Source organism: Sapajus apella, unplaced genomic scaffold, assembly GCF_009761245.1.
Source record: "Sapajus apella isolate SASKATOON/1434 unplaced genomic scaffold, GSC_monkey_1.0 scaffold13, whole genome shotgun sequence".
In the NCBI taxonomy this organism is placed as follows: domain Eukaryota; kingdom Metazoa; phylum Chordata; class Mammalia; order Primates; family Cebidae; genus Sapajus; species Sapajus apella.
In genome coordinates this window covers 27,717,719-27,741,402 of record NW_022436953.1, presented here as the reverse complement: position 1 = coordinate 27,741,402, position 23,684 = coordinate 27,717,719, and the positions used below count along the sequence as shown (strand labels likewise).

Sequence of the window (23,684 nt, the reverse complement as noted above, 5' to 3'; positions counted from 1 at the left end):
GGTCGGGAGGCGGACTCCAGAGCTCCTGCCCGAGAGCTGTGCCACACTCGTCTGTCCCACCCTGTCCCCACCTCTGCCCTGAGTGAACATACAGGAGCCTTGCCAGCTGCCAGCTGCTGGCCAGCCTCCCTGAGAAGGGCAGGAACCACCACCCAGCAGGACAGGCCCAGGACGGTGGCACCAGGTCAGGCCTCAGCCTTTGTGAGGGCTCAAGCTGAACGGAAGGAGGAAAGAACTGAAGTCAGCTGGCCCAGGGGCGCTCACATCTGACGTGGAGGCCTCTGCCTCACTTGGCCCAGTTCCCAGCCTCATGTCAGCGAGATGAGGACATGGACATTCCCTCATCGTCCCAGAGCCCCCCTTTTTTTTTTTTTTTTTTTTTTTTTTTTAAGACCAAGCGTTGCTCTGTTGCTCAGGCTGGAGTGCAGTGGTGCAATCTTGGCTCACTGCAACCTCTGCCTCTTGGGTTTAAGCGATTCTCCTGCCTCAGCTTGTGAGTAGCTGGGATTACAGGCGCCCGCCACCATGCCTGTCTAACTTTTTTTGTGTTTTTTTTAGTAGAGACAGGATTTTGCCATTTGACCAGGCTGGTCTCGAACTCCTGACCTCAAGTGATCCGCCTGCCTCAGCCTCCCAAAGTGCTGGGATTACAGAAGAGAGCCACTGTGCCCAGCCCACAACCGAGTCCTGACAGTCATTTGAGGAAGTGGCATTCGCTGGCCTCGGTCCTCCGCCTGGCACCACATGCCGTCTTCTGTGGTTGGGGTTTGGTTGGGATGGAGACTGCGCCCCTGTTCCTGGTCCGCCTGGTCTCTTTGCCAGCCTGAGTCCTGGGGTTGCTGAGCAGGTAGGGGGAAGTCTGGAGGGTTGGGGCCATTCTGCCACCTGCCAAGTAGCTGCGATGGGAAGAGATGGGGTTCCTGTGACGGCACTTGGGATCCTAGGCCCAGCCAGGCCTGAGCTTTTAAGTCCTGAGACCGCCAGATCTCTCGTTGGACTGAGCCACTTTGAGTGTTCGTAAGCAGCACACTGAGCTGGGCTCGGTACTGTGTGGGCCCTAGAGCTGGAAGGGGCGAGGGTGGGTGAGGCCCAGGAAAGGGGTGCTGCTCTCTCGGCCCACCCCTCCGCCCCCCACCCTGCTGCTACTCTCGGTGGTTGGGCCTGGCAGCTCAGGAGCCTGGGAGGTGCGGCTGGGCCCAGGCTGTGGCTCACTTGGGGCCTTGGTGGGAAAGACCCTTGGGAGCCCCCCTGGCCTGTGGCCCTGGGTGTTGTGTCTTTTCACAGCAGTTCATACACGTGCTGAACACAGGGCCTTAGCGCACTGCCAGCCCCGAGTTGCAGCCCCACGTGCGGCCAGCGGCTCCACGCTGCCTCTGCCAGGGCCCAGGCCCCCTCCACATGCTGGAAATGGCCAGACTGCTGGAAGGACCCTCAGTTCTGGGCAGCACCGACCCCCGGCAAGCATCAGGGCACACCACATCAGCTCCAGCCAGGGGACAGGGCACCCTGTGGAGTCAGGAAGTGCCTGCTAAGGAAGTGAATCCCTGTATTTTGTAGACAGGGTAATAGGATTAGCGGTTACAAGACCACCACTGGTGGGGCTGGACCTCACCCCTCAGAAGAGCCCATCTCTAGAGTGAGGACACCGGTGTCCTGGCCCAGCCAGAAAGTCAGCCACGGGGTCACTACACCCCGAGGGAGGATTCCAGGCAAGCGTGGGAAGCAGCACTGCAGAAGGCGCTCAGAAGGGCCTGGGAGGCGGGGCTGGACCTTCCTGCCAGTCGCAGCCCCTTGCCTCACTCACTGTTGGCCTTCAGCAAGTCCCTAGCTCACTGCACCCCAGGCTCTAGACCTGTGCAATGGGAAGAATGACAGCACCCGCTTCACTGAGCCCACCGCAGCCCAGAGGGTGGCATGCTCCCTGCCCAGACAGAGCAGGAGTCTGCACCCCCAGGGGTTGTCCCTCTGGGCACCCCACTCCTGGGCAGCAACTAGAAAGAGGAGGCTTCAGCTTGAACTTCCTCCAGAGGGGTCGCTGTCTTGGCTGGAAGCTTCTCCATGAAACATAAAAGGAGAAAAAAACTAGAGACCCACAAACGAACCCAAGAGCACGCACAACCCCTCCGGGCCACCACCGAACTGCGGCCGCCACCTGAACGTCCCGTGTGGTCTCCTAAGGAGCTGTAATTGGGGACTCCATCGAGGGGCCAGCCATCCGCATGTTCTCAACGAAGAGGCCAAATGGCCCTCCCTCAGATCCAGTAAGTAACACTGGCCTGGCTGGTGGCCTCTCATCTTGATGAAAAGACTCAGTCACTGTTTCCCCTGATTCTGACTGAACAGTGGCCGGCCTTCCTAAAGCTGCCCTCATCCCCGCTCGGGTCCCACACTTTCTCATTGTCTGCCTTCATGTAATGGAAATCCTGTTACAGGGACCCCTGGCTTCACTCAGAAGCAGTGGTCTCCCAAGGGTTAGCAGTAGCATCTGAACTCATTTAGGGAGAATTGGAGCAATCGAGTTATCTGTTCAGCTGACGGATTCTGAAACCTGAAACTTGCTCCTAGGAGCCCTGTGGGAAGGCTGCTGTGCCCTTGGTTGGGAAAGCAAAGCTCATCACCACCCACCACCAGGCTGCAGGCTGCCCCGTTAGGGAGGGCAGCGCCAAAGTTTGCCCTGGACTGCCTTGTTCCAGATGGGGCCAACAGCAGCTCACTGGCCCCTCTGGGCCTCAGTTTCCCCATCTGCTAAGTGAAGGGGTTGGAGCAGGCGAGGTGTGTCAGGACCCTTGTCCCTTGCCCCTCTGATATTCAGTGGCTCAAGCATAAGGCAGGACAGGGACAGTGGCCCAGACCCTGTTGGTGGCCTCCCCTATCTGGTTCTTCCTAGCGGTCAAAGCCTGAGTCAGAGGCTGCTGGTCAAGGCAGAGTTTATTGAACTGTTAATTTCCTCCTGCACATGCCGGGCATGACACCTTCAAGTCCGTCCAGCAGTGGCTCCAGAAAGTACCCTGTGTGCCTTGGACACAGGCTGCAGCTCTTGCTGTGTAGCACTGGAGCCCCCACAGTGCCCTCGGGAGCTGCCCCTGGTCCCTGTCTGCAAAGGTGACTGTGGGGACAGAAAGTGGCAGGCTGGTGCTATTTCGGGGGTGGGGTGGTGGGTAGTGTGCTTGGGCAGTTGCAGGGAGGCTGACGTGGTTCTGCGCTGCAAGATCTGTGCACAGCAGGCCCCTGGTTTATTCCAGGCTCCTCACTTAAATGCAGAGATCTGAGGAGGCGGCAGTGGGCGAGCGCCTCTGAGTCCAGTTAGGTGGAGTTTACTGCAGTTAAAGGACCAGGTGCATGGTGAGTGAGTGAGTTCCGGGATTTGGGAGCTTCCCAGAGGCCTGACAGGTCTGTCTCCCCCTCCTGGACTTCACTACAGGAAGCTGAAGTCAGGGCCCAAGCAGGAGCAGGCCACTCAGGTAGGGAACATATGCCTGCCCACACAGGACAGAAGGCAGGGCTGTCAGGGCCTTGGGTGGTCTGGGCACTGGGGCGGGTGGAGGAGGGGCAGTGGTGGGGGAGAGGCAGGGGTGGGGGAGGTGGGGCTCTCCCAGGAGTCCGGTCACTTGTCCACGTGCTGCAGCAGCAGGTCCACAGCCTCTGCGAGGTTGTCCACGTACCCATCAGCCTTCACTTCCGGATGGTGCTCGTCACTGGGCCTGGAGAGGATGGCAGAGGTTAGTCCATGCCCCCATGTTGACCCCTCTACAGCTACACCCACCTAGCATCTAGCACAGGCCTGGCCTCAGCTTGAGGAAACCTCCAGGTCTTGCCAGGCAGCCATACCCGTGACCACTGGCCATCCCCCTCTTCCCTGTCCCCTACTCAGGCACACATGGCCCCTCCTGACTGTGTCCTCAACCTGGACACCTCCCCACACCTGTCTCCCATTGGGAGCTTGCTCAGCCTCATGGCGCAGTGACAGCGGCCCAGCGCCCTCGGGTCCCCAGCACAGGCATCTCACCTTTGATGGTGGGGACGTGAGTGTATGCTGCTCTGGGCTCCCCGGGGGCTCACCCTGCATCCCTGGCCTGGCCTAGTGCCCGGTGGGAGGAGCCCAGGGCATGTGCACTGTGGGGCCTGCTGGGGGAGAGCCCCAGGACTCCTGCCTGAGGCCTCATCCACCTGACAGAGGGGGCACTGGGTTGCTGGGTAATCTGCCCTCTGGCTGGGATTCTGGGGGCAGGAACCTCCCCAAACCTTCAACCACTCCCCAGGCATCTCCCGAGGTCTCACTGATGCTGAGGACATAGGAATGGTTCCATGAGGCAGTGCAGAAGCCTCTGGGCCCTGCCAGGGGACTTTGTGGAAGGCTCTGTGGGCTGAGTCCTAAAGGCAGGCGGGGGCTATGGGTAGACATGTATGGGAGAGGAGAGCCCCAGCCACAGGAAGAGGTCAGGTGAGTTAATGGGGACATCCCAGAGCCTTTTTTTTTTTTTTTTTTTAGTCGCGACCAAGTGTCACCCTTGTCCAGGCTGGAGTTCTGCGGTGCGATCTTGGCTCACTGCAACCTCCACCTCCTGGATTCAAGCGATTCTCCTGCCTCAGCTCGTGAGTAGCTGGGATTACAGACTACTTTTGTATTTTTTTAGTAGAGACAGGGAAGGTTTCACCATGTTGGCCAGGCTGGTCTCGAACTCCTGACCTCAAGTGACTCCCAAAGTGCTGAGATTACAGGAGAGAGCCACCACGCGCAGCCAGTACCCCAGAACCTTGACAGTCATTTGAGGAAGTGGCACTTCATCCTAGGGGCTGTGAGCCAGAAGACCCCTCCCCACAGCCTTGCATCCACAGAGGGGCTGCTGGAGCTTGGCAGGAAGTGGGGACCGGCCCGTCTGCAAACCTACCACTGCCGAGGGAAGTGTTGCTCGGATCACCCCATGGCCTGGCCCAAGCTCCCTGAGAAGCAGGGAAACCGCGGCCTCCCAGCTGTGCGCCCCACCTTGGAAGCTGCCACCCTGGTCTACGAGGACGTGCTTGAAATTGGTTCTCACAACATCTAAAAGTTGTGTTGTCCCTTTCAAAGCATTTGCTTTCTGCAAAGGGCTTTCTTTACCCTAAAATGACTGTCATGGGTAGCGGTGCCTTTTCTTTTAAGGGTTCTCAGCCCAGTGGCCTGGAGGCTACGTCCTGTACTCGGGGACTGCTGAGGCCGTGGACCCACACTCGGGGACCGCTGAGGTGTGGACCTGGACGGGGCCACGGGGCAGCCCCTGGGAGGGGAGGGCAGTATGGGCTCCTCTGTGACTGGTGGGTACACCTTTTGGCTCTTGTCCAGGTCCCAAGGGAACCCTGTCCCCTGAGCCCCTCCAGCGCCCCCACTTGCTCGGCCACCCGCTTGTACGGGGTTGCGGCCACTTCCCCTTCTGCTGTCTCTGAGCACAGCACTCAGGCCTCACGTCCCTCGCTTCCTTACACCCTCCAAGGAAGAAATGGCCACCCCCATCTTGAATAGGTGAGGAAACAGCTCAGAAAGGTTGAGACTGGCTGACGGTCACACAGTGGGGAGAGCAGAGCTGGGATCTGACCGAGTTCTACTCCCAGCCCTGGTTCTTTCGAGAGCTTCCACCACTGCTGGACCTTCCTGCTCCTTCCAGCAAAGGGTGGCTGACAGCACCCACTCCAAGCAGAGGCACCCACAGATGCCAGAACCAGTGGGTGTCGCTCTATTGCTCCTGAATGAACACACACCAAACTAAGAGCCTTGGGGACCAAACAAGGGGACGAGTGTGTGGCGCCCTCTCCCGAACTCCCACCCTCACCCTTACCCATACCCTCATCCACACCTGCACACTCAACCCCACACTCACCTGCACCCCCATCTGTACCCTCACCCTCCCACACCCCAGTCCCACCTGCACCTCACCCTCACCTGAAACTTCACCCTTACCCAGACCTTCACCCCCACCCTCACCAGTACCCCCACCCGCATCTGTACCCACACCCCCACCTGCACCCACATCTTCACCCGCACCCCAACCCTCACCTGTGCCTTCACCCCCATCCCCACCCTCACCCACACCATCTGTACCCGCACTCTTGACTGCACCCGCAACCCACCAGCACCCCAACCCTCATTCACATCCTCACCCACACCCTCACCTGTACCCCCACCCGCATCCCCACCCCCACCCTCACCAGCACCCTCACCCGCAACAGCTCCATCAGCATCTGCACCCACTCCCAAACCTGCTCCCTCACCCGCACCCTCACCCACACCTTCACCCTCACTCCCACCCCTCCCCGCACCTCTCCCGCTTTGTCAGAACCCTGGGCAAGAACAGCTCATGTCAGTCTCGGGGCTTTAGGGGCCTCTCTCTCTGTTCATGCCATTCTGTGTGTTCTGTGATAGCACAGGGTGTCCACGCTTTAGGAAAGGCAGCACTGAAGACGGGCATGATGCCACATCTGTGCTGAAATCTGTTCTGGGCACCGTCACAAGGTCTTCTGTGGTATGGGCCACTTTGGAAAATTGCATGCCAATATCTTCTAGCAACCTGCAGTCCCACTCCTAGGTATGTGCTCAGCAGAAATGCATCTGCACATTCACCAAAGGCACATACTAGAATGTTCCACACAGCTTGCAATAGCAGAAGTCAAACACTGGACAAATGCCCACCAGTGGGAGGATGGGAAAACAGACGGTGGCAGAATCGCACACTGGAACGCTCCGCAGTGGCTCAGCCTGGGGTGAGCTCCCGCTGCACGGCAACGTGGGAGCCCCAGACCTGAAGAGCAACCGAAGCCACGTGAGGAACACACAAGGCATGGCCGATTCACAGAGAGCTCCAGAGCTGGCAAAGGCAGGCTAGTGACAGAGGGTGGGATGGCGGTTTCCTCACGGAATGGTGAATGGGGTGCCAGGAATGTTCTAGATCTTGGCCGGGGCTGGGCTAACATCCTGCTCTTCACTTTTAGAGCACTTTACTAATGTTATTTCTCAAAGATTTAATTAAAAAGCCACATATGGGCCAGGCGGGTAGGTGGCTCACACCTGTAATCCTAGTACCTTGGGAGGCTAAGGCAGGAAGATTGCCTGAGGCCAGGGGGTCGACACCAGCCTGGGCAACTTGGTGAAACCCCATCTCTACAAAAAATACAAAAATTAGTCAGGTGTAGTGGCAGTCGCCTGTAGTCCCAGCTATTCAGGAGGCTGAGGTGGGAGGATTATCTGAGCCTGGGGGGTTGAGGCTGTGGTGAGCCGTGATCATGCCACTGCACTCCAGCCTGGGTGACAAAGTGAGACCCTGTCTCCAAAAAAAAAAGCCACATATGATGCTCACAGATGCTATTATGTAACCCAGAGGGCCAATCCTACCTGTGGCCTGTTTTTATATTTTTTAAGGGATATAAAAAGAAGAGAATAATACCCAAAAGAGACCAAACGGAAGCCTGCAGAGCCTGCCGTGGTAAGGATCTGCCCCCTGGTCTGGCCTTCCCACTCCCTGTACCCCAGGTCTCCGGACAGGCCCTCCTGGGAACAAGTTCTTGCTCTTGGGAGGCCAGTGCTTCCACTCAAGTGACCCCTCGCCCGCTGCTGCAGGAGGTGTGGCTGCTCCGGGCTGGGCAGGGCCGGTTCCGGTTTCCTGGGACTGCCAGCCACGCCTGGCTCCAGGCTGTGCAGATATACCGTGCCCTGGTACAGAACAAAGGGTGGGCAGGGATATAAGGTCCCCTCAAGGCTGCTGACGCTTTCCCTCTTACTCGGGTCCCTCTTGGAGGACAGATGCCATGAGGGGAAGCGCTTCTCCCCTCGGCAGCTCTACCTCTGAGACTGCTGGCCCTGGTCGAGGGTACGGCAAGGTGGGTGGGCAGGAGGGGCCGCTGACTGAGACAGAGACAGCACCAGATCAGCTGGCTGGCTCAGCAAATCAGATCAGCCCCCTGGCAAAACACCTCTCGGCCTCAGTTTCTTCATCTGTGCCTTGAGCCCCCTACCAGCCACGTGGCCTCAGGCAACTTCCTTAGGCCCCTGTGCCTTGGTGTCCCCACCTCTAGACTGAGGTCATAATAGCGTGCACCACGGGCTCCCGTTAGGAGGGCAGGAGCTGACATTCGTGGCAAGGACAGGTTGGTTGGTGCGGGCATGGGCGCTATTGTGGCTAAAATCGGGAACTCAGCAACGCTGTCTAGGGAATGCACCATGGGCTGGGGCTGGGTCGGCCAGGGAGGTGGTTTGTGACTGGCCTTGAGCCTTCCCCTGGGCACACAGGCTGGGTGGTGGGGACAGGCAGGCAGGCAGGCAGATGGACACACCCTGGTGTGTGGGGTACAGCGAGGACAGGGTGAGATGTATGGGGAAAGGGTGAGCCCACCATAAGCACTGGAGTGGGGGGGTGGGTCAGGAAGGCTCCAAGCAGGATCCTAGGGGACGTCCCAACAGCCTGGAGTCCCAGCAGGCCTGGCACTAGGGATGGTGCCTGCAGGCTCACTCCTGCGCCACAGCTCTGCCCCCTCTTGCCCTCTGCACCTGTGGCGCCAGCCTCCCTGGGCTCACCTCTGCCTGGCCTGTGTGCATGGCCGGGGCTCCCCCTAGGGTCTGGGAAGTTGAGCTTGGAAGCCTGCCTGCTGCCACCATGTGTGCCCAGCCACACTCACAAGGAGTCCAGGGCTGAGGCCTCGCTGGTACCAGTCCTCTCAGTCAGTTCTCATCTGATTCCCAACTTCTCTCCCCATGGCGGTGAGAGATCTGGGCTCCTTGTTGCCCAAAGCGGAACAAAAATTTTTCCAGCAAACACTGCCCACAATTCATCATCCAAGCCCCCTGGAGACTGGCCCCCAGGACCCCCTCCTCGGGCACCTCCCAAGCCAGGTTTACTGTCCAGGCAAAGGAAACCAGCCCCGAGAGGCAACAAGAGTCCCCACAGAAGATGAGGCTTCGTAATGAGAATCCAGCCAGCCCCACTCCGTGCACGTACCTAGCCGAATGGCGTCTGTGGCTAATTATGTTTAATTACATATCATTTAAATTCAAGAATCCACTAAAAGAAAGAAAGGATTACATTAGCACCCGGCCAGTGTTTGCCGACACGCAGCAGAAATTGCGGACTTCTATGCCTTAATGACCTGACGCTGCTGTGTGCTGCGGCTCCCAGGGAGTTGGGGTAGGCAGGAGGGGACCGTTCCTGGCCTGCTGGCCCCAAGCCCCTGAAGCCACTCTGCCTGGTCCAACGGCCTGCGCAGGAGTAGTCCCTGCCCCACACTGGCCAGTGCCCTGTGACCTGTGGACCTCAGAGATGCCATGGTACAAAAGCTGAACCAAGAAACCCAGCAAAAGTGCGCCCTTGGTAGTGGGGACAGAGTGAAGCTGGTGAAGCGGGAGGGACCACAGGCCTTCCTGTCTTGAGTGCCCTGCTGGGACAGAGCTGGAGGAGGAGGAGGAAGAGACAGGAACACGGCCACACACGGAGGGAGGGGGGGCAGGGACAGGAGGGACTGCAAGACAGGCAGAAACAGAGAAAGGGAAAAGAAACAGAAAAGGAGGGCGGTAGAGACAGACACACAGAGGGAGGGGACAGGCCCAGGACACAGGAATAGGGAGCACACCATGTGCAGGGCACAGGTCTTCACCAGGCAGGGAGGTGTCGCTCGGGCTGGGGCTGCCCCAGGGTTCTGTGTCCAGGCCACATGGGCCTGCATAAGTCCCTCTGCCCTTCCCTGGCTTACAGGCCCTGGCTGACGTTCCCTGTGGGTGTCCCAGCACTGCTCCTCCTCTGCCGCAGACCCAGCCCAGGCCCTCACACAGGTGAGTACCCTGCTCTGTCCCCAGTGAACTGCGTGGCCCAGGGCAGGTCTCTCTACCTCCCTGAGCCTCGGCTTCCTCATCTGTAAGGTGGCAGGGGGCCTGGCTCCAGGGGCCACTCTGAGCTGAAACTGAAACGGGGCGAGACTGAACACGAACCTGGCATTTCCCCTGCACCTGGGGACTCTGCAGCCCACACTGGCGCTGGCTCCTGCCCCCATCCCACCTCCACCCTCTGCCCTCCAGGTTTCACAGGCCAGTTCCACACTCATGGTTCTCATCACTGCTGGGAAGGAAAGAAAAGGGCCTGGAGTCAGGGCACTGATGGGAGAGGGGGCGGGCAGAACTGAGTGGGGACGCTTCCAGAAACGGACATGAAAGCGAGCACCACTCCACCATTATCCTTGCTGCTGTCCTGAGAATGTCGTGGAGACACCGGTCCTTTGCAGGGCAGCTTCCTCTCCAAGCCAGAGTGCCCGGCCCTCGGGGCCCGGCTGGGCTCTCCTCTCCTGTCCTGGGTGCGGCCTCCCTCAGGCTGCATTTGGGTGTCTCTGGCTGAGGACCTGCTTCCGGTGTGGGGTGCCCTCCAGGTACCTGCCCCATCCTTGCGCAGCACCTGCAGGTGGGTCCTCCTGTCTGTTTTGGAGGTGGAAGTGGAGGGACACGGCAGTGAAGTGTGTGAGCAGAATGACGAGGAGGCTGGCCTGGAGCTAGCATGGCTTCCTCAGGCCCCACAGGGTGACCTGGGCCCCTTGGGGACAAGAGGTCTTCTGCTAAACCCTGTTCCTTTCCCTTTCCTCCTCCCTCTCCACTGGCTTGTCCATCCAGCCCGGCCCCCTCTCGTCTCTTTTGCAGCCAGAGTAGCTTCCCCAAATGCTCACCTGCTCCCACCTCCCCCTGTAAACTGCTGTGGCTCCCTACTGTCCACATCACAGCCCAGTTCCTCAGCATGGCTGACAAGTCCATCCTGCCTGGGCCTTACCTGCGGACCTTCCTTCCCATGCCAGCCACTCAGTGCCTGGGCCACCGCTCCACAGACGTCCCAGCTCTCCCTGCCACTGCCCATGCTATGCCCTAGAATGCTCTTGAAACCTGTTCCACCTGCAAACTCCTACTCATGCTTAAAGACCCTACTCACTTGTCCCCATCTCCAATCTATGTTCCTTCCACTGGGTGAGTTACTGTCTCTTCTGAGCATGCAGAATGTGCCCCCCACCCCACCCCACGCCACCACAGCTGGCTGCTGTGCCGCTTCACCTGCAGGGGATGGTGCTGACTTCGCTTCCTGGAGGGACAGGCCAGGTTTCCTGCCCTTGGTGCCGCCACGCCCCCCCCCCCCCCCACCACAGGCCTGGCCCAGAGCAGGCACCCAGGAAGTCTCCACCAAATGAATGAACAAAGGCCCCCAGCTGGGGGACAGCGCCCGTCATCAGTGATTCCTCCCTCTCATGCCCTGTGAGTTGAATGCAGGGAATGAGTGAGTGAGAGGCAGAAAACAAGGCGGTTCTGTGCCTGGCTAGCTTCACAGGGACAGTCTCAATCGAAGGAAATGGTGGCCAGATCCCAGCAAACAAGCCTCATGAGGGCGGTCTCCCTGCCGCTATCTCCAGGGCACATGCAGGCCAGCACCGCCTCCTGGGCAACACTGACCAAGGGGACATGGCGGCCTCTCCCGGAGGGGCTCTTGAGGGTCCTGCCCTGCCTGGGGCTCCCAGTGGGTGGCCCATCCACCCACCTCCCCACCCTGCAGGGGCAGGGGCAGGGTGGGGAAGCGGCTGTCACAACTGGAGGCCGCAACAGCTGCCTGCCCGTGGAGGGCCACGTTCCCCGTCCCCAGTTGCTTTGGAAAGGCGGTAGCTGAGAGCCAGGTGCTGGGGCGGCTGCCCAGTGAATTCAGGGATCCACGCATTGGCATCAGAGGGTGACGTCAGCTCGGCTGTGCTGACAGACTTGGAGAACAAAGAGGCCGCTGATTCACGAGGTGGAGGTGGCAAGGGCGGGCATGGGGCAGCCTCCATCGGAACCCCAGGAGCCCAAGATCCCTGGGGCCTGGGGGGTTGTTTCTAGAAGGGTGTTCACCAGAGCCTGGCCCTGGCAAGTGCCGGGAGGATGTGGCTGGGAGGCCTGCCTCCACCTGCACACTGCAGCTGCTCTGAAGGCTGATTATCAGATGCCTGCAGCAGCGCAGCAGACACTAGGCCTGTGCCCACAGGGTTCCCTGCTGTCCACACGCTTGCTCAGCACGGCCACCCTCAGGACAGCAGCTTGCAGGGGCCTGGTGATGGGGGAAGAACAACCCACATGCTGCCCGTGACCTGGCCTGAGCTGGGCTCCTGGCAGATGCCCGAGGGTCAGTGACCTCCTTACAGGGTGGTCGGGTGTTGGGGCAGTGGCAGGGTGGACATGGTCACAGATCTCAGGCAGGCTGCTCCGACCCCTCCGTTCCCTGGGCTAACACTGCGCCTAGGTTCTGGAAGTGCTTCGGGGGGTGTGACATGTCCAGACCCAGGTACCTCTAGAAAGGTGCCGTGTCCTACTGCTTACAAAGAAATCCGAGCCAGGAGCTCCTTCCCATGGGGCCTGTGCATCCAGCTGAGGCCTCCGGCCCAGGAAGGACACAGGGCTCTGACCTGGTGGCTGCCTGCAGAGATCACATGGCGCCCGAGCCAGCACTCCAGCCCCAGGCCCGGGCCTCAGCAGGTGCTGGGGACACAGGCTCCAGCCTCAGCTGTCTCGCCTCACTCGGGGACTGCTCAGCCTCAGGCCTGTGTCCCCCCAAGCCGGCTCTGCCCACAGGCCTGGGGACTGCTGTGAGTCAGCCTGGAGCCCTGGAGCCCAGCCTGGGGACCCTCTAGCCCAGGGCACCTCCTGCCATGGAGGCCAGCTGGGTCCAGGCAGGAAGGGCAGTCTGCAGGGACTGGAGGGTTGGGCCACATGTCAGCCCGATGGCGAGGACCGCAGGGAGGCTCCCATTCTGGAGACTTGCCTCCCCACCCCCTCCCACCCCCCCACCCCACCCCCGCTCACACATGCGGGAGCTTCTTGGGCTACTTTAAAGCCACTTGGCAGAAAAAAGAAATCCAAATAAAAACCCAGGCCTGAAGGAGTCCTCACTCTGGGCCTCTTTGGGGCCCTCAGCCCTCTGGCCAGGAGCAGGGATGGGGACACACTTCCCCGACTGGGCCCTCCCTTGGAAGTGCCATGCTCCCTTTCCCACTGGCCCAGCCGAGAGCAGAGCAGTGGCCGGCTTGGGGGGACCACGTGCTGGTCCCCCATCTATCTGGCCATCTGCTCCTCTGCAACCAGGAGGGGTGGGGTGGGAGGAGGTGACCCGTCCCCGGAGCCCCTACCCATAGCATGTGTGTGTGACTGGGAAAGTTGTGCACCCTGGCTGAGCCTGCCCAGCCCAAACCACCCAGGCCCGCCTTCCCCCCACCTAGGGTGAGCCAGACACCCACACAGGCTGGGCATGAGGGCACTGCAGATGTCCGGCCAGGCTGCAGCCCCCAGCTGGCACTGCATACAAAGAGCCAGGGCAATGTTGAGAGGCCAGGATTCCCCAACTCTGTCCTGCCCCGGCCTGGCCCCAGCCCCAGTGCCCCTCCCAGGGGCTGTAGCTGGCCACGCCCGCCCTGCCCCACCTGTCCAGGAGGCCTGTCAAGGATGTCTCAGAGCTAAGAGTAAGGTGGGGTCCTGTGCCCCCAGCCAAGAGAGACACCTTCCCTGCGTACATGTGTGTGAGCGGGTGCGACCCAGAGATAGGAGAGGGACGCACTGTCTCCTGCCCTTCGGCCTTGGGTCCCTATAGCCTCCTGGTGGTTTGACCCCCCCATGTGGATGTGTGAAGAGCTGGGGTGGGGGCAGGGCTGGGCTAGCTGAACCCCAATTTTCTTCCATTATGAGGGCAGGGCTGCCTAACTGAAACCCCTTTCCTTCCAGTGGGTGGTACCCAGAGCCTGCCCCCACTGACCTGTCCTCTAGCTAGTAAGTACAAGAGTCTCCTCGCAGAAGGAGGCACTCACTGGGCTCTGAGCCCTGGTGGGTAAACTGAGGCACAGAAGGGCCTTGCCCAAGGTCTCACACACTCCCGAGAGCCCCAGACTCACTGGAAATAGGCCTTGCCTGCAGCCTGCAACCCAGAGCTCTCCCCAGCCAGTGGGCAGGCCCTGGGGTGCAGGTGAGACTGCTCTAGCTAGCAGATGCACGGCCGCCACATCAGCGATACCACAATCAGCCCACACCTCTGCAGCAGGCCAGCTGTGGGCGGCATCTCCACGTGTTCTGCACAGCACGCCGTGGGGTGCGTACCGTGATCTGCTTCTCTGAGATAAGGAGACAGACCCCAGAGAGGAAGGGCTATGCCCAAAGTCACAGCCAGAGGCAGCGAAGCTGGGGTTTCAACCCAGTTGGTCGCCCTCCCACAAGAATGGAAATCTGGGCTCACATTAGTGATTCCTCCCTGGGCACATGGGCATAGCCTGCATCTGGGGGTCTCTGATAGGCTGGTTGGCTCTGGCTAGACCTGGAGGCCTGTGGGCAGGGGTCTCCCCTCTCAGCCACCCCCAGATGCAGCCAGGGTGCTAAGAAGAGGCAACGGAGGGGCAGCCTGCGTGGAGGCCGATGGGGACCTGGAGAAGAGGAAAGGTGCATGCTGGGAGTGCACGTGGGCCTGGCAGCTCACAGCCTCCCCATGGCTGGTGCTCTGCATGGGGCCGCCCATATGCCTGTGTTGCTTGGGATCTGCCACCTGATGGTCAACAGGACCTGGGGGCCAGGGCTGAGGCAAGGGTATGTGCCAGCCAGCCAGAGGGCAGGGAGGCCTGGGCAAGGCTTTGGGCTCCCAAGCTGGAGCCTGGCGGGGAAGGGCTTTTGCTGTGAACCTTGGCACCCGCCAGTCCCTGTCCACAGGGAGGAAACGGGGCTTATTTACAGCTGGGTTTAGCCAGGTGGCACCCTGTCAACCAGAACTGACACCATGGCGCCAGCCATTTCCTGTGCAGTCCTCACTGCCCCAGTGACTGAGGCCGAAAGCAGGCGTGGGACGTGGTGAGAGGGACTGGTGGCAATGCTTGGCGGTCTCCAGAGACTCCTTCACATGGCAGATGCGGCCCCTTGAATCCCCAGCCCTGGCTGGAGTGTGGGGCAAGCGGTACCACTGCCTGTCTTCACCCGATTCACGTACACATAAGGCCCCGCAAACACACAAAACCAGAAGCTGGAAATCTGGCTTCTTGATAAAATCTGAAAGACCCCAGTATGGGTGGACAAACCGCGGGCAGCGTTGTGCCGCAGGGTGTGATGTGGCAGCTGTCCCCTTGGAAGGGACAAGGCGTGCCCGGCTGCCACGCTCCCCACCATTCTCCAGCGTCTCCCCATTCCCACACCAGGCACGAGTCACTCTAGTGCACTTCCCCCTGCCCTGAGGGTGTCTCTGGGTCTGCTGCCCGGCCCTAAAGCTTTGGCTACCTGAGACTTATTCCCCAAGAACAAGTCACCTCCTTGTCTTCCCTGAAGGCTTCCTCCCACCCTCACCTCCTCAGTTAGGTGCCCACCCTGCACTCCATGGCAACTGTGTGGACCCCATCGCAGTACACATAAGTCTCTAGAATTGTTTGGTTACCTGTGTGCTGCCCACTCCACACTGAGATCCCTGAAATCAGAGACAATCCCATTGGTGGCCTCATGGCCTTGGCTCTTAGTGGGCACAGGAGCAGTCAGCCAACTACCTGAGTGGATAAGCAGACAGCCTCCTTCCTCCTAACCACTGGGGACTGGATCATCACCCAGCATCGGCTCCCTGTGAGCCCCGGCCCTCCTAGAAATATGGGCTGGGGGGCAGTCCCTCCCCATGAGTGGAGGGGTGATGGGCAGACAGGCAGACCCCTGGGGCTCAAGGCCTTGGTACCCTGGCCTGACTTCACCCTTCTGGTCCTCCCTAGAGCCCAGCTCCAGCACAAGGGTCCACATGTACTTCACCTCCTTGGGGGAGGCCCCGCTGCTTGAGACCCTGGGCACCTAGGCTGTAGTACCGATGCAGAGAATTGCCTTCTGGAGACTAACTCCCTGGACGGAGCACCCTCTCCCACATCCAGACTGAGAGGTGAGAGCATGCGGGCCACCCCACCCAGGCCAACACCCAGATCGGGCCAGCCCTGTTTCTGGCCAGTGAAGCTGAGCCCTACGCGGCAAGCCCCCCACCCTGCCCCGGCCGCCTGCAGCCCTCTGTGCTTTGGTGAAGCGGGCACCAGTGCTCCGGGGCAGGGGCCTAGGAAGAGCCAAAGGCTCCAGTAATGGACACAAAAGCTCACTGAAGCCGGGGCGGCGCCAAACCAGCAGCCGGGGTCCCGGAGGCCTGTCAGGGAACCCATCACCCCAAGGGGCCTCACTAGCAACTGGGCCAGACCCAGTCTCACTAATGTGGCCCACAGGGGGCCCTGGACTGGCCCCTGCTTACACATCAGCTGCCCCCTCCCCGCCCCCCAGCACTCACCTGCCCCTGCCTCACCGGGGGCCTTTCTCGGCCACCTCTGCCTGGAACACCCTCTCACCTTCCTCCCTCCACAAGCCCCAACTCAGAGACCCCTGCCCTGTGGTCTCCAGGACCTGTCCTACCCCCTGAATAAATGCATGCTGAATGAACGAAGACCTGGAGGGTCTCTGGGACACAGGCCTGGGGGATCCAGTTGGAACTTCCAGAATGGGGGCTGGGAGGGAGGAGCACCCCCAGAGTGGGTGGCTCTGTCCACAGAGCATGACACCCGGTTCAGGGCCACAGCGTGGATGCAGCTCCTGGGCACCCCAAGTCAAGCCCCAGGCCGCTGGCCATCACATCCCCAGGATGCCCACAGGATGTCCCGACAGCAAAAGTGGCTTCTCTTCTCCTTCTTTGTTTACAGGAAGCTTTGAGAGCCAGGGCTCCCTAATTCCAATGACTCGGGGACTCGGGCTCCCACAGCCTGGCTGCTCCACCTGCACACCGGGAGGCGGGGCTGGCGGAGGGGCCTGGGCTTCGGCCATGGGAAGGGCTGGCCCCGACCTCTATGTGACTCTGGCCAAATAGCCACTCAGAGCCTCGCTTCTCTCATCCTGAAAGTGGGGCTGGAAAGAACCCGTCCTAGGGCTACAGTGGAGATTCACGGAAATGATGCAGGTGATGGCCACGGCAGGTGCTCGTCGGGGTGGTGGCTGGACAGGTGGATGGGGATGGACAAATGGACGCTTGGAAGGATGAACGGATGGGCAGGGATGGACAGATGGATGGCTGGGGACGGATGGGTTGATGGACAGATGGGTGGGTGGGTGGAGATGGATGGATGGGGACAGACAGAGAAGGGCGGATGGCAGGCCCTGCATCAGGGTGGACAGGTGGAAGAATGGACAGGGATGGACAGGGGACAGATGGATGGGTGGATGGCAGGAACTGCATCGAGGTGGACAGAGACAGACGGACGGACGGATGGACGGGTGGGTAGGCCGCTCCCAGCAGGTCCTCATGCTGGCCCTGGCCTCATCAGAACTCACATTAGCCTCACTGTATGGAGAGCAGGCTCCATCTCAGGAGATGGTGGGCAGGTCCGATGCCCAAACACCCCAGGGGGCTTTCCCCATGGGGCTCTCAAGAGAACCTCAAGGCCACACCCAGCCAGGCCACCAGGCTCAGAGCGCTGCACTCCTGGCCCTCAGTGGCCAAGCAGGCCCTGGACAGCTGACACCCAGACCCTGCAGACACACCTGTGTGGCTGTGCCTGGGAACCAGTGGCAAGGGGCCACCCTGGACTCTGAGACAGAGAAGGGGAAGCTCCTGTGGGTGCGGACCCAGCCCGTGTCCCCTCTGGGCTGATGGGACACTCCTCTTAGAACACTATGCCTGGCAGTGCCAGTCACAGAGAGTCCTCCCCCTGGGGACCTGGTGAGGGGCTGTCACACTTCCGCTCATTTGGTTTTCACAGCAGCTGGGGAGTCGGTGCCTCCGCCCCATCTTACAGCTGACCAAATGGAGGCTCAGAGCCGGTGCGGGGAGCCCTGCCTGCCTTGCCGCTGTGCACTTGGAATTGTCTGCAGCCTGGGCCAGGGCCCACCAGGAGCTGGGGCCTGGGCCAGCAGGTGGCCGGCAGGGCTCACCTAAAAGACTTTGGCAGAGGGATGGACCTGGGCACAGCACCTCAAAGCTGAGGAGCCCCTTGCAGCTGTTCACAATATTTTGATAAAAACATGTTAAACACCTGGTGTGTTTAGATTTTAAAGAGCTGACTCCGCCCCTCTCAATGTGCACTACAACGGCCAGATCCCCCAGAGTTCTGCATGCACCCTCACCCACGGGCACAGGCTGGGCTCAGGGCGGGGCACTCACTCGAACCACCCCAGAAGTGCCACCCCACCTCCTCTCCTTTTCAGGCCAAACCACATGGGGGTGGAGAAGCCCCATGTCTAGCCCAGTGGCCCAGGAGAAAGCAGGGGTGCAGAGAGGTGGGGCTGTCCTCTCCCAGGGCTCAGTGTGCCCCTGCTGGTCCTGGGGACGCTGGAGTCACTCAGCCCCACTATTTCAGAGCCTAGTGTCATCTCCACCACCACTCACAGACCTGAGTGCTAGGCTGGGGGATCTTTTTGACAGGTGGCGGTGACACTGATGGGGACTTGCTATCCTGGGTGGTGACCCGCACGTTCTGCCCAACAGGCAAAGAAGCTGAAGCTGAGGGACGGATGAGGGGCCTGCCTGGAGCCCTACGCCGCTGCCTTAGGCAGGACTCACAGGATGGATGTCTCTGTGAAGGGGGATCATTAGGAGAACTGGCTCACACCGTCACAAGGCGGGTCCACGATAGGCCGTATGCAAGCTGGGAAAGAGAGAAGCCGGTGGTGACTCAGTCTGAGTCCAAAAGCCTCAAAAGCAGGGACGCCGGCACTGCCCGAGCGCTCCCAGCAAACCACTGGTGCAAGTCCTGGAGTCCAGAGGTCGGAGAACCCGGAGTCTGATGTCCAAGAGCAGGAAGCGTCCAGCACGGGAGACAGATGAATGCCAGAAGACCCAGCAAACGAAGTCTCCACCGCCCTTCACCTCTTTGTCCAGCCGTGCGGGCAGCTGATGGGACGGTGCCCACCCACACGGAGGGTGGGACTCCCTCTCCCCATCCACCGATTCAAATGTCAGTCTCCTCTGGCAACACCCTCACAGACACTTTACCAGCCCAGCCATCCAGGCCTCCTTCAATCCAATCAAGCTGACACTTCATATTCACCATCACAGTGGCAGGGCAGGGCTCACACCTGCAGCCTCTGTCCTGGCCTGTTTGTGGGGAAGCAGCTCCCTGACAGTCAGGCCTCCCCACCGCCCACCCAGCTTCATGGTGCCCCTGCTCATGGGCCAGGCTACCCTCGCTGTGTTATTTAGGGTCCGACGTGTAGAGCCCTCATTCCAAGAAAAGCTAGGCCCCCGCTTAGCGATGTGGCTGCGCTAACTCCACGCTCCCCAGGGATTCACACGGGACCTCCTGTGGGTGTCCACCTAAAGGGATTCACGCAGGCGCCTCAGGAAGGAAATGACACCACTACACGCCCGCCTGAATGGCCAGCATGGAGAGGTCCGGCCACACCGTGTGCTGTAGAACGCGTGGTGCCGTGGGAACTCACGCGAGGCTGGCGGAAGCACATCATGACGCATTGGGCATGCTGGAGAGACATTTGGTGAGAGTCTCCCACAGAAACACATGCACGCCTCGGGACCCTGCAGCCCCGCTCCGGAGTCACATGCATGAAATGAGGCTATGTCCACCAAGAGCCATGGACAGGCCTTTTCTGATCAACTCTGTTCACAGGGACCCCAAGCCAGAAACCACACAAGGGTCCAGCAACAGTGAAATGATGAATACATCTTGGTCCTATCTTGTGATGAAACATCGCCCATGGATGCCGCAGGATGGAGCCTGTACTAGGACAGATCCAGAGGAAGTTTGAGGGGTGACTCAGAAACCACAGTAAGGAATAAAGGAGATATCCACACCAGGGGCCAAAAAAAAAAAAAAAAAAAAAAAAAAAACTTAGCTTTGAGTTTCCTGGGAGCCAAAGCAAAGATGGAATCCCTGTAGGTTACACAGAAACAGATAACTGTTGAGGAGGGACAGCCTTCCCAGCAGCACAGGCCAGGGTGTGAGGGGCGTGCGTGGCCTTCTGTGGCAGCTGAGGCTCCCGCACAGGCCCTGGGAGCTCAGAAGCCATTCTTCCCACATGGGCAGACTCCTGACCATCTCCGATACATGCAAACCCAGAGGTGCCTGCTGTGGCTCCCCAGGGGACAGCCAGGTTCTGGGCCCAGATTGCAGTCCTCCTGCCCTTGGCAGACTGTTGGGTGCCCTCCTCATGCCCCAACCCAGGTTGCAGTGGATGGGGAAGAACAGAGCTGGGGCTCATTCCTCTCCAGTGCCCACCCCCACAACCCTGCTCAGCACCCCCAAGCAGGAGAAGTCACTCCAAAGGCCAGTGTGATGGCTGAGGGGACCAGAGGCCCTCACCTGGGGGGGAGTCATTCCAGCAGAAAGGGGCAGGCCCAGTCTCATTAAATGACATGGTGTATTAGTCTGTTTTCACACTACTAATAAAGACATACCTGAGACTGGGTACTTTATATAAAGGAAAGAGGTTTAACGGACTCACAGTTCCACATGGCTGGGAAGGCCTCATAATCACAGCAGAAGACAAAGGAAGAGCAAAGGGGCCGGGCACGGTGGCCCACGCCTGTGATCCCAGCACTTTGGGAGGCCGAGGCAGGCACATCTCTTGAGATTGGGAGTTTCAAACTAGCTTGGCCAACATGGTGAAACCCGTTTCTACTAAAAATACAAAAATTAGCCAGGTGTGGTGGCACGTGCCTGTAGTCCCAGCTACTCGGGAGATTGTGTTCCCTGGTGAGGGTCCCAGGGTGAGGGCCCAGCCCACACTAACCGTCCCTGCGGGTGATCTGAATGTTGCTGCTAAGATCCACAGGAAGATTGTGCTCTTCCACCCGCTCCTGGAAATCTTTCCCAGAGACTCGGCTCTAAAGGGACCCACCCACAGCCTGGGATGTGGAAAGTTTTCCATGACGTTTCACTGAGACAATTATTTGTTGATTAAAAATAAATATATATTTAATGTAAAAGTTTACTGAATTTGGCCAGGGATGGTGGCTCACACCTGTAATCTTAGCACTTTGTGAGGCCAAGGTGGGTGGATCACCTGAGGTCACTTACAGACCAGCCTGGCCAACATGGTGAAACCCCATCTCTACTAAAAATACAAACATTAGCCAGGCGTGGTGGTGGGTGCCTGTAATCCCAGTTACTCGGGACGCTGAGGCAGGAGAGTCTCTTGAACCTGGGAGGCAGAGGTTGCAGTGAGCTGAGATTGCACCACCGCACTCCAGCCTGGGCGACACACTGAGACTGTCTTGAGGAAAAAAAAAAAGTTTACTGAACTGAAGGAAAAATGCCATAGGAATTGCAGAGATATTTACAACAGGAAAGAAGATGTTTAACCCTGGGGAGTAATTGAGGCTGGTAGAGTTTATCTGCGCTGCAAAATATTACACAGCTCTGAACAATGAGCAGGGTGAGGGCGAGGAGACAAGCCTTATATGTCCCCGTGCCCACAGCTACGGAAGGCGGCTGGCAGGAAACTGGAGGAAATCAACAACTGCCTAAGCATACACTTTTTTTTTTTTTTTTGTTTGAGATGTAGTCTCACTCTGTCGCCCAGGCTGGAGTGTAATGGTGTGATCTCGGCTCACTATAACCTCCGTCTCCTAGGATCCTGCCTCAGCCTCCCGAGTAGCTGGGATTACAGATGCATGCCACCATGCCCGGCTAATTTTTTGTATTTTTAGTAGAGATGGAGTTTCCTCATGTTGGCCAGGCTGGTCCCAAACTCTTGGCCTCAAGTGAGCCACCTTCCTCGGCCTCCCAAGTGCTGGGATTCCAGGCATGAGCCACCGCACCCGGCCAGTGCTGTCTTAATAATGTGCATAATAACCGCAGTCTCTGGTTTGGTCGTGGCACCACTCTGCAGAGGTACTGAGGAGGCTGAAAGGTCAAGGGTGTCCTGCAGCCCCACGAGGGCCTGGTGCTCAACGGCCGTGGGAGGGACGATCCAGGCAGCCCTGGCCCTGGGCAGCGCAGGCATGGCAAATGCCACCTGCTCCACAGACCATATCAGTAAATTATAGAGTGAGGGACAGCCCTGGTCACCGTAGGGAGGCCCTGGAGCCAGTGAAAGCTCCTGCGTCAAACACACGTGACGTGGAGACTACCCAGGGCTCATCCTCGCCCCAGACCCTCTGTTCAGCCACGGCCACTGGGGACGTTGTGTTTGGGTCCCAAGCCCGCCACCCTCTGGACAGGGTGTCCCCGGGGTCTGCCCAGCAGGTCCACGGTCGCGCCTCACTCGGGACCACTTGGGGAAGACCTCGCATCACCCCCGCCGGGGAGGAGGACATGGGAGGAAAGCTCAGGTCATGTGGCCAGCACACGGGAGCAGGGACGAGGAGCCCAGTATGACTCCGATGCTGGAAACAACTGCAGGGAAAGAAGAGTGAGCCCCCAACCTGAGAGCTGGAAGGCCTTCAGGTACCACTCCTCACATCTCAGGTGTGGAAACCGAGGCCTGAGTGGGGCAGATGCCCACCTGAGGCGGCCATGGAGGCTGCACCTGAGAGGATAAGTCCGTGTTCCTCCCGAGAGCGCAGCCTGGCTCTGGGCTGACGGGGCTACCTGCCTGCCACCCACGGTCTGCAAGACCCGAGCAGAAAGAGGTGCTCTCGGCTGGCTTCCCAGGACGCTCCCTCCTGCCTGGACTTGCAATCCAGGGGCCAGGACAGGGGCATGTGCCGTCTTCATCAGTCCCTCCACACAGATGGGGAGACTGAGGCATAGCACAGGGACCCAGAGCGGGCCAGTGGGGAGGGCAGCACCCTCCCCCTGTATTTACCCAGCAACTTGCACCCGGTTCCCCGAAACGCTGACTGAGGCCACCTCATTAATCATAGCTGCAACGTCATCACCTCATAAATTGTCAAAGCGGCCCAGTAAGGGTACATTCATTCCGGCCCCAGGGATGCCAACCTGCCCGGGGCGGTGCACCCCACACTGGGCCGATTGTGTCCGCAGGGACCCCATCCAAGATGCCCCGGCTCCTGGCAGGCCGCCGTGTCCTGGACGATTCCTAGACGGAATCTTGTTTTCTCCAGTTTTCATCTCCAGGCCAGGGAGACAAGCTGCCCTCCAGGGCACTCCGGTAACTGCTTTGCTTTTTCTCAGACCCTGGTCCCTTCCCACCATTTACTGGGAAGCCATAAACCAAGTAAGACAGCCCTGGGGCCTCCGGGAAGGCCTGGACGCAGCTCCGCAGCTCCCACATCCTGGCTGCCAGCCATGGGTGCGGTGGTGGTTGGGGTTCAGTGGTCCTCAGGAGGGCGCCAGAGAGAAGGGGAAACTGAGGACTGGAAGGGAAATTGGGTACTTGGCAGCAATTTAGGCTCAGGATTCTAGGCCAGGGCTTTTCCCAAGTTCAGGGAACACCCCAGTGACTCATTTTCCCCACTAGTGACCTTAGGGTCTCACCATGAAAGCTCAAACCTGGACCCTAGGTCCGGTGTGCTTTAAGGGCTCTGCTATGCTGCAATTCGAGCTGACAAGGCCAGCCTGGGGCTGGGTGAGCGTGGCTAAGGGACCTCCATCTTCGTGGTGCTGAGAGGGTTGAGGCTCCATCAGGCCCAGGTGCCATCTGCCAGGTTTTGGCTTCCCGGTGAGAGCTGCAGTGCACAGAGCCTGGTGTTCCCAGGCAGGCCATCCCACACTGTCTGTCACCTAGTCACGTGCCAGACCACACTGTGCCAGCAAATGGGGCTTTTTTTTTTTTTTTTTTTTTTTTTTTT

General features: G+C 59.5%; 1 protein-coding gene across 1 annotated transcript in view; it reads right to left on the bottom strand.

The window, feature by feature from the left end:
- Positions 1 to 2,910: 2,910 nt before the first annotated feature.
- Positions 2,911 to 23,684, bottom strand: part of LHPP (phospholysine phosphohistidine inorganic pyrophosphate phosphatase) — a 145,389-nt gene continuing 124,615 nt past the window's right edge. The window contains exon 7 of the mRNA XM_032281944.1: positions 2,911 to 3,701. Within this exon, the coding sequence (XP_032137835.1) occupies positions 3,605 to 3,701 (97 nt within the window). The 3' untranslated portion in view covers positions 2,911 to 3,604. The remainder of the gene's footprint in view (positions 3,702 to 23,684) is intronic.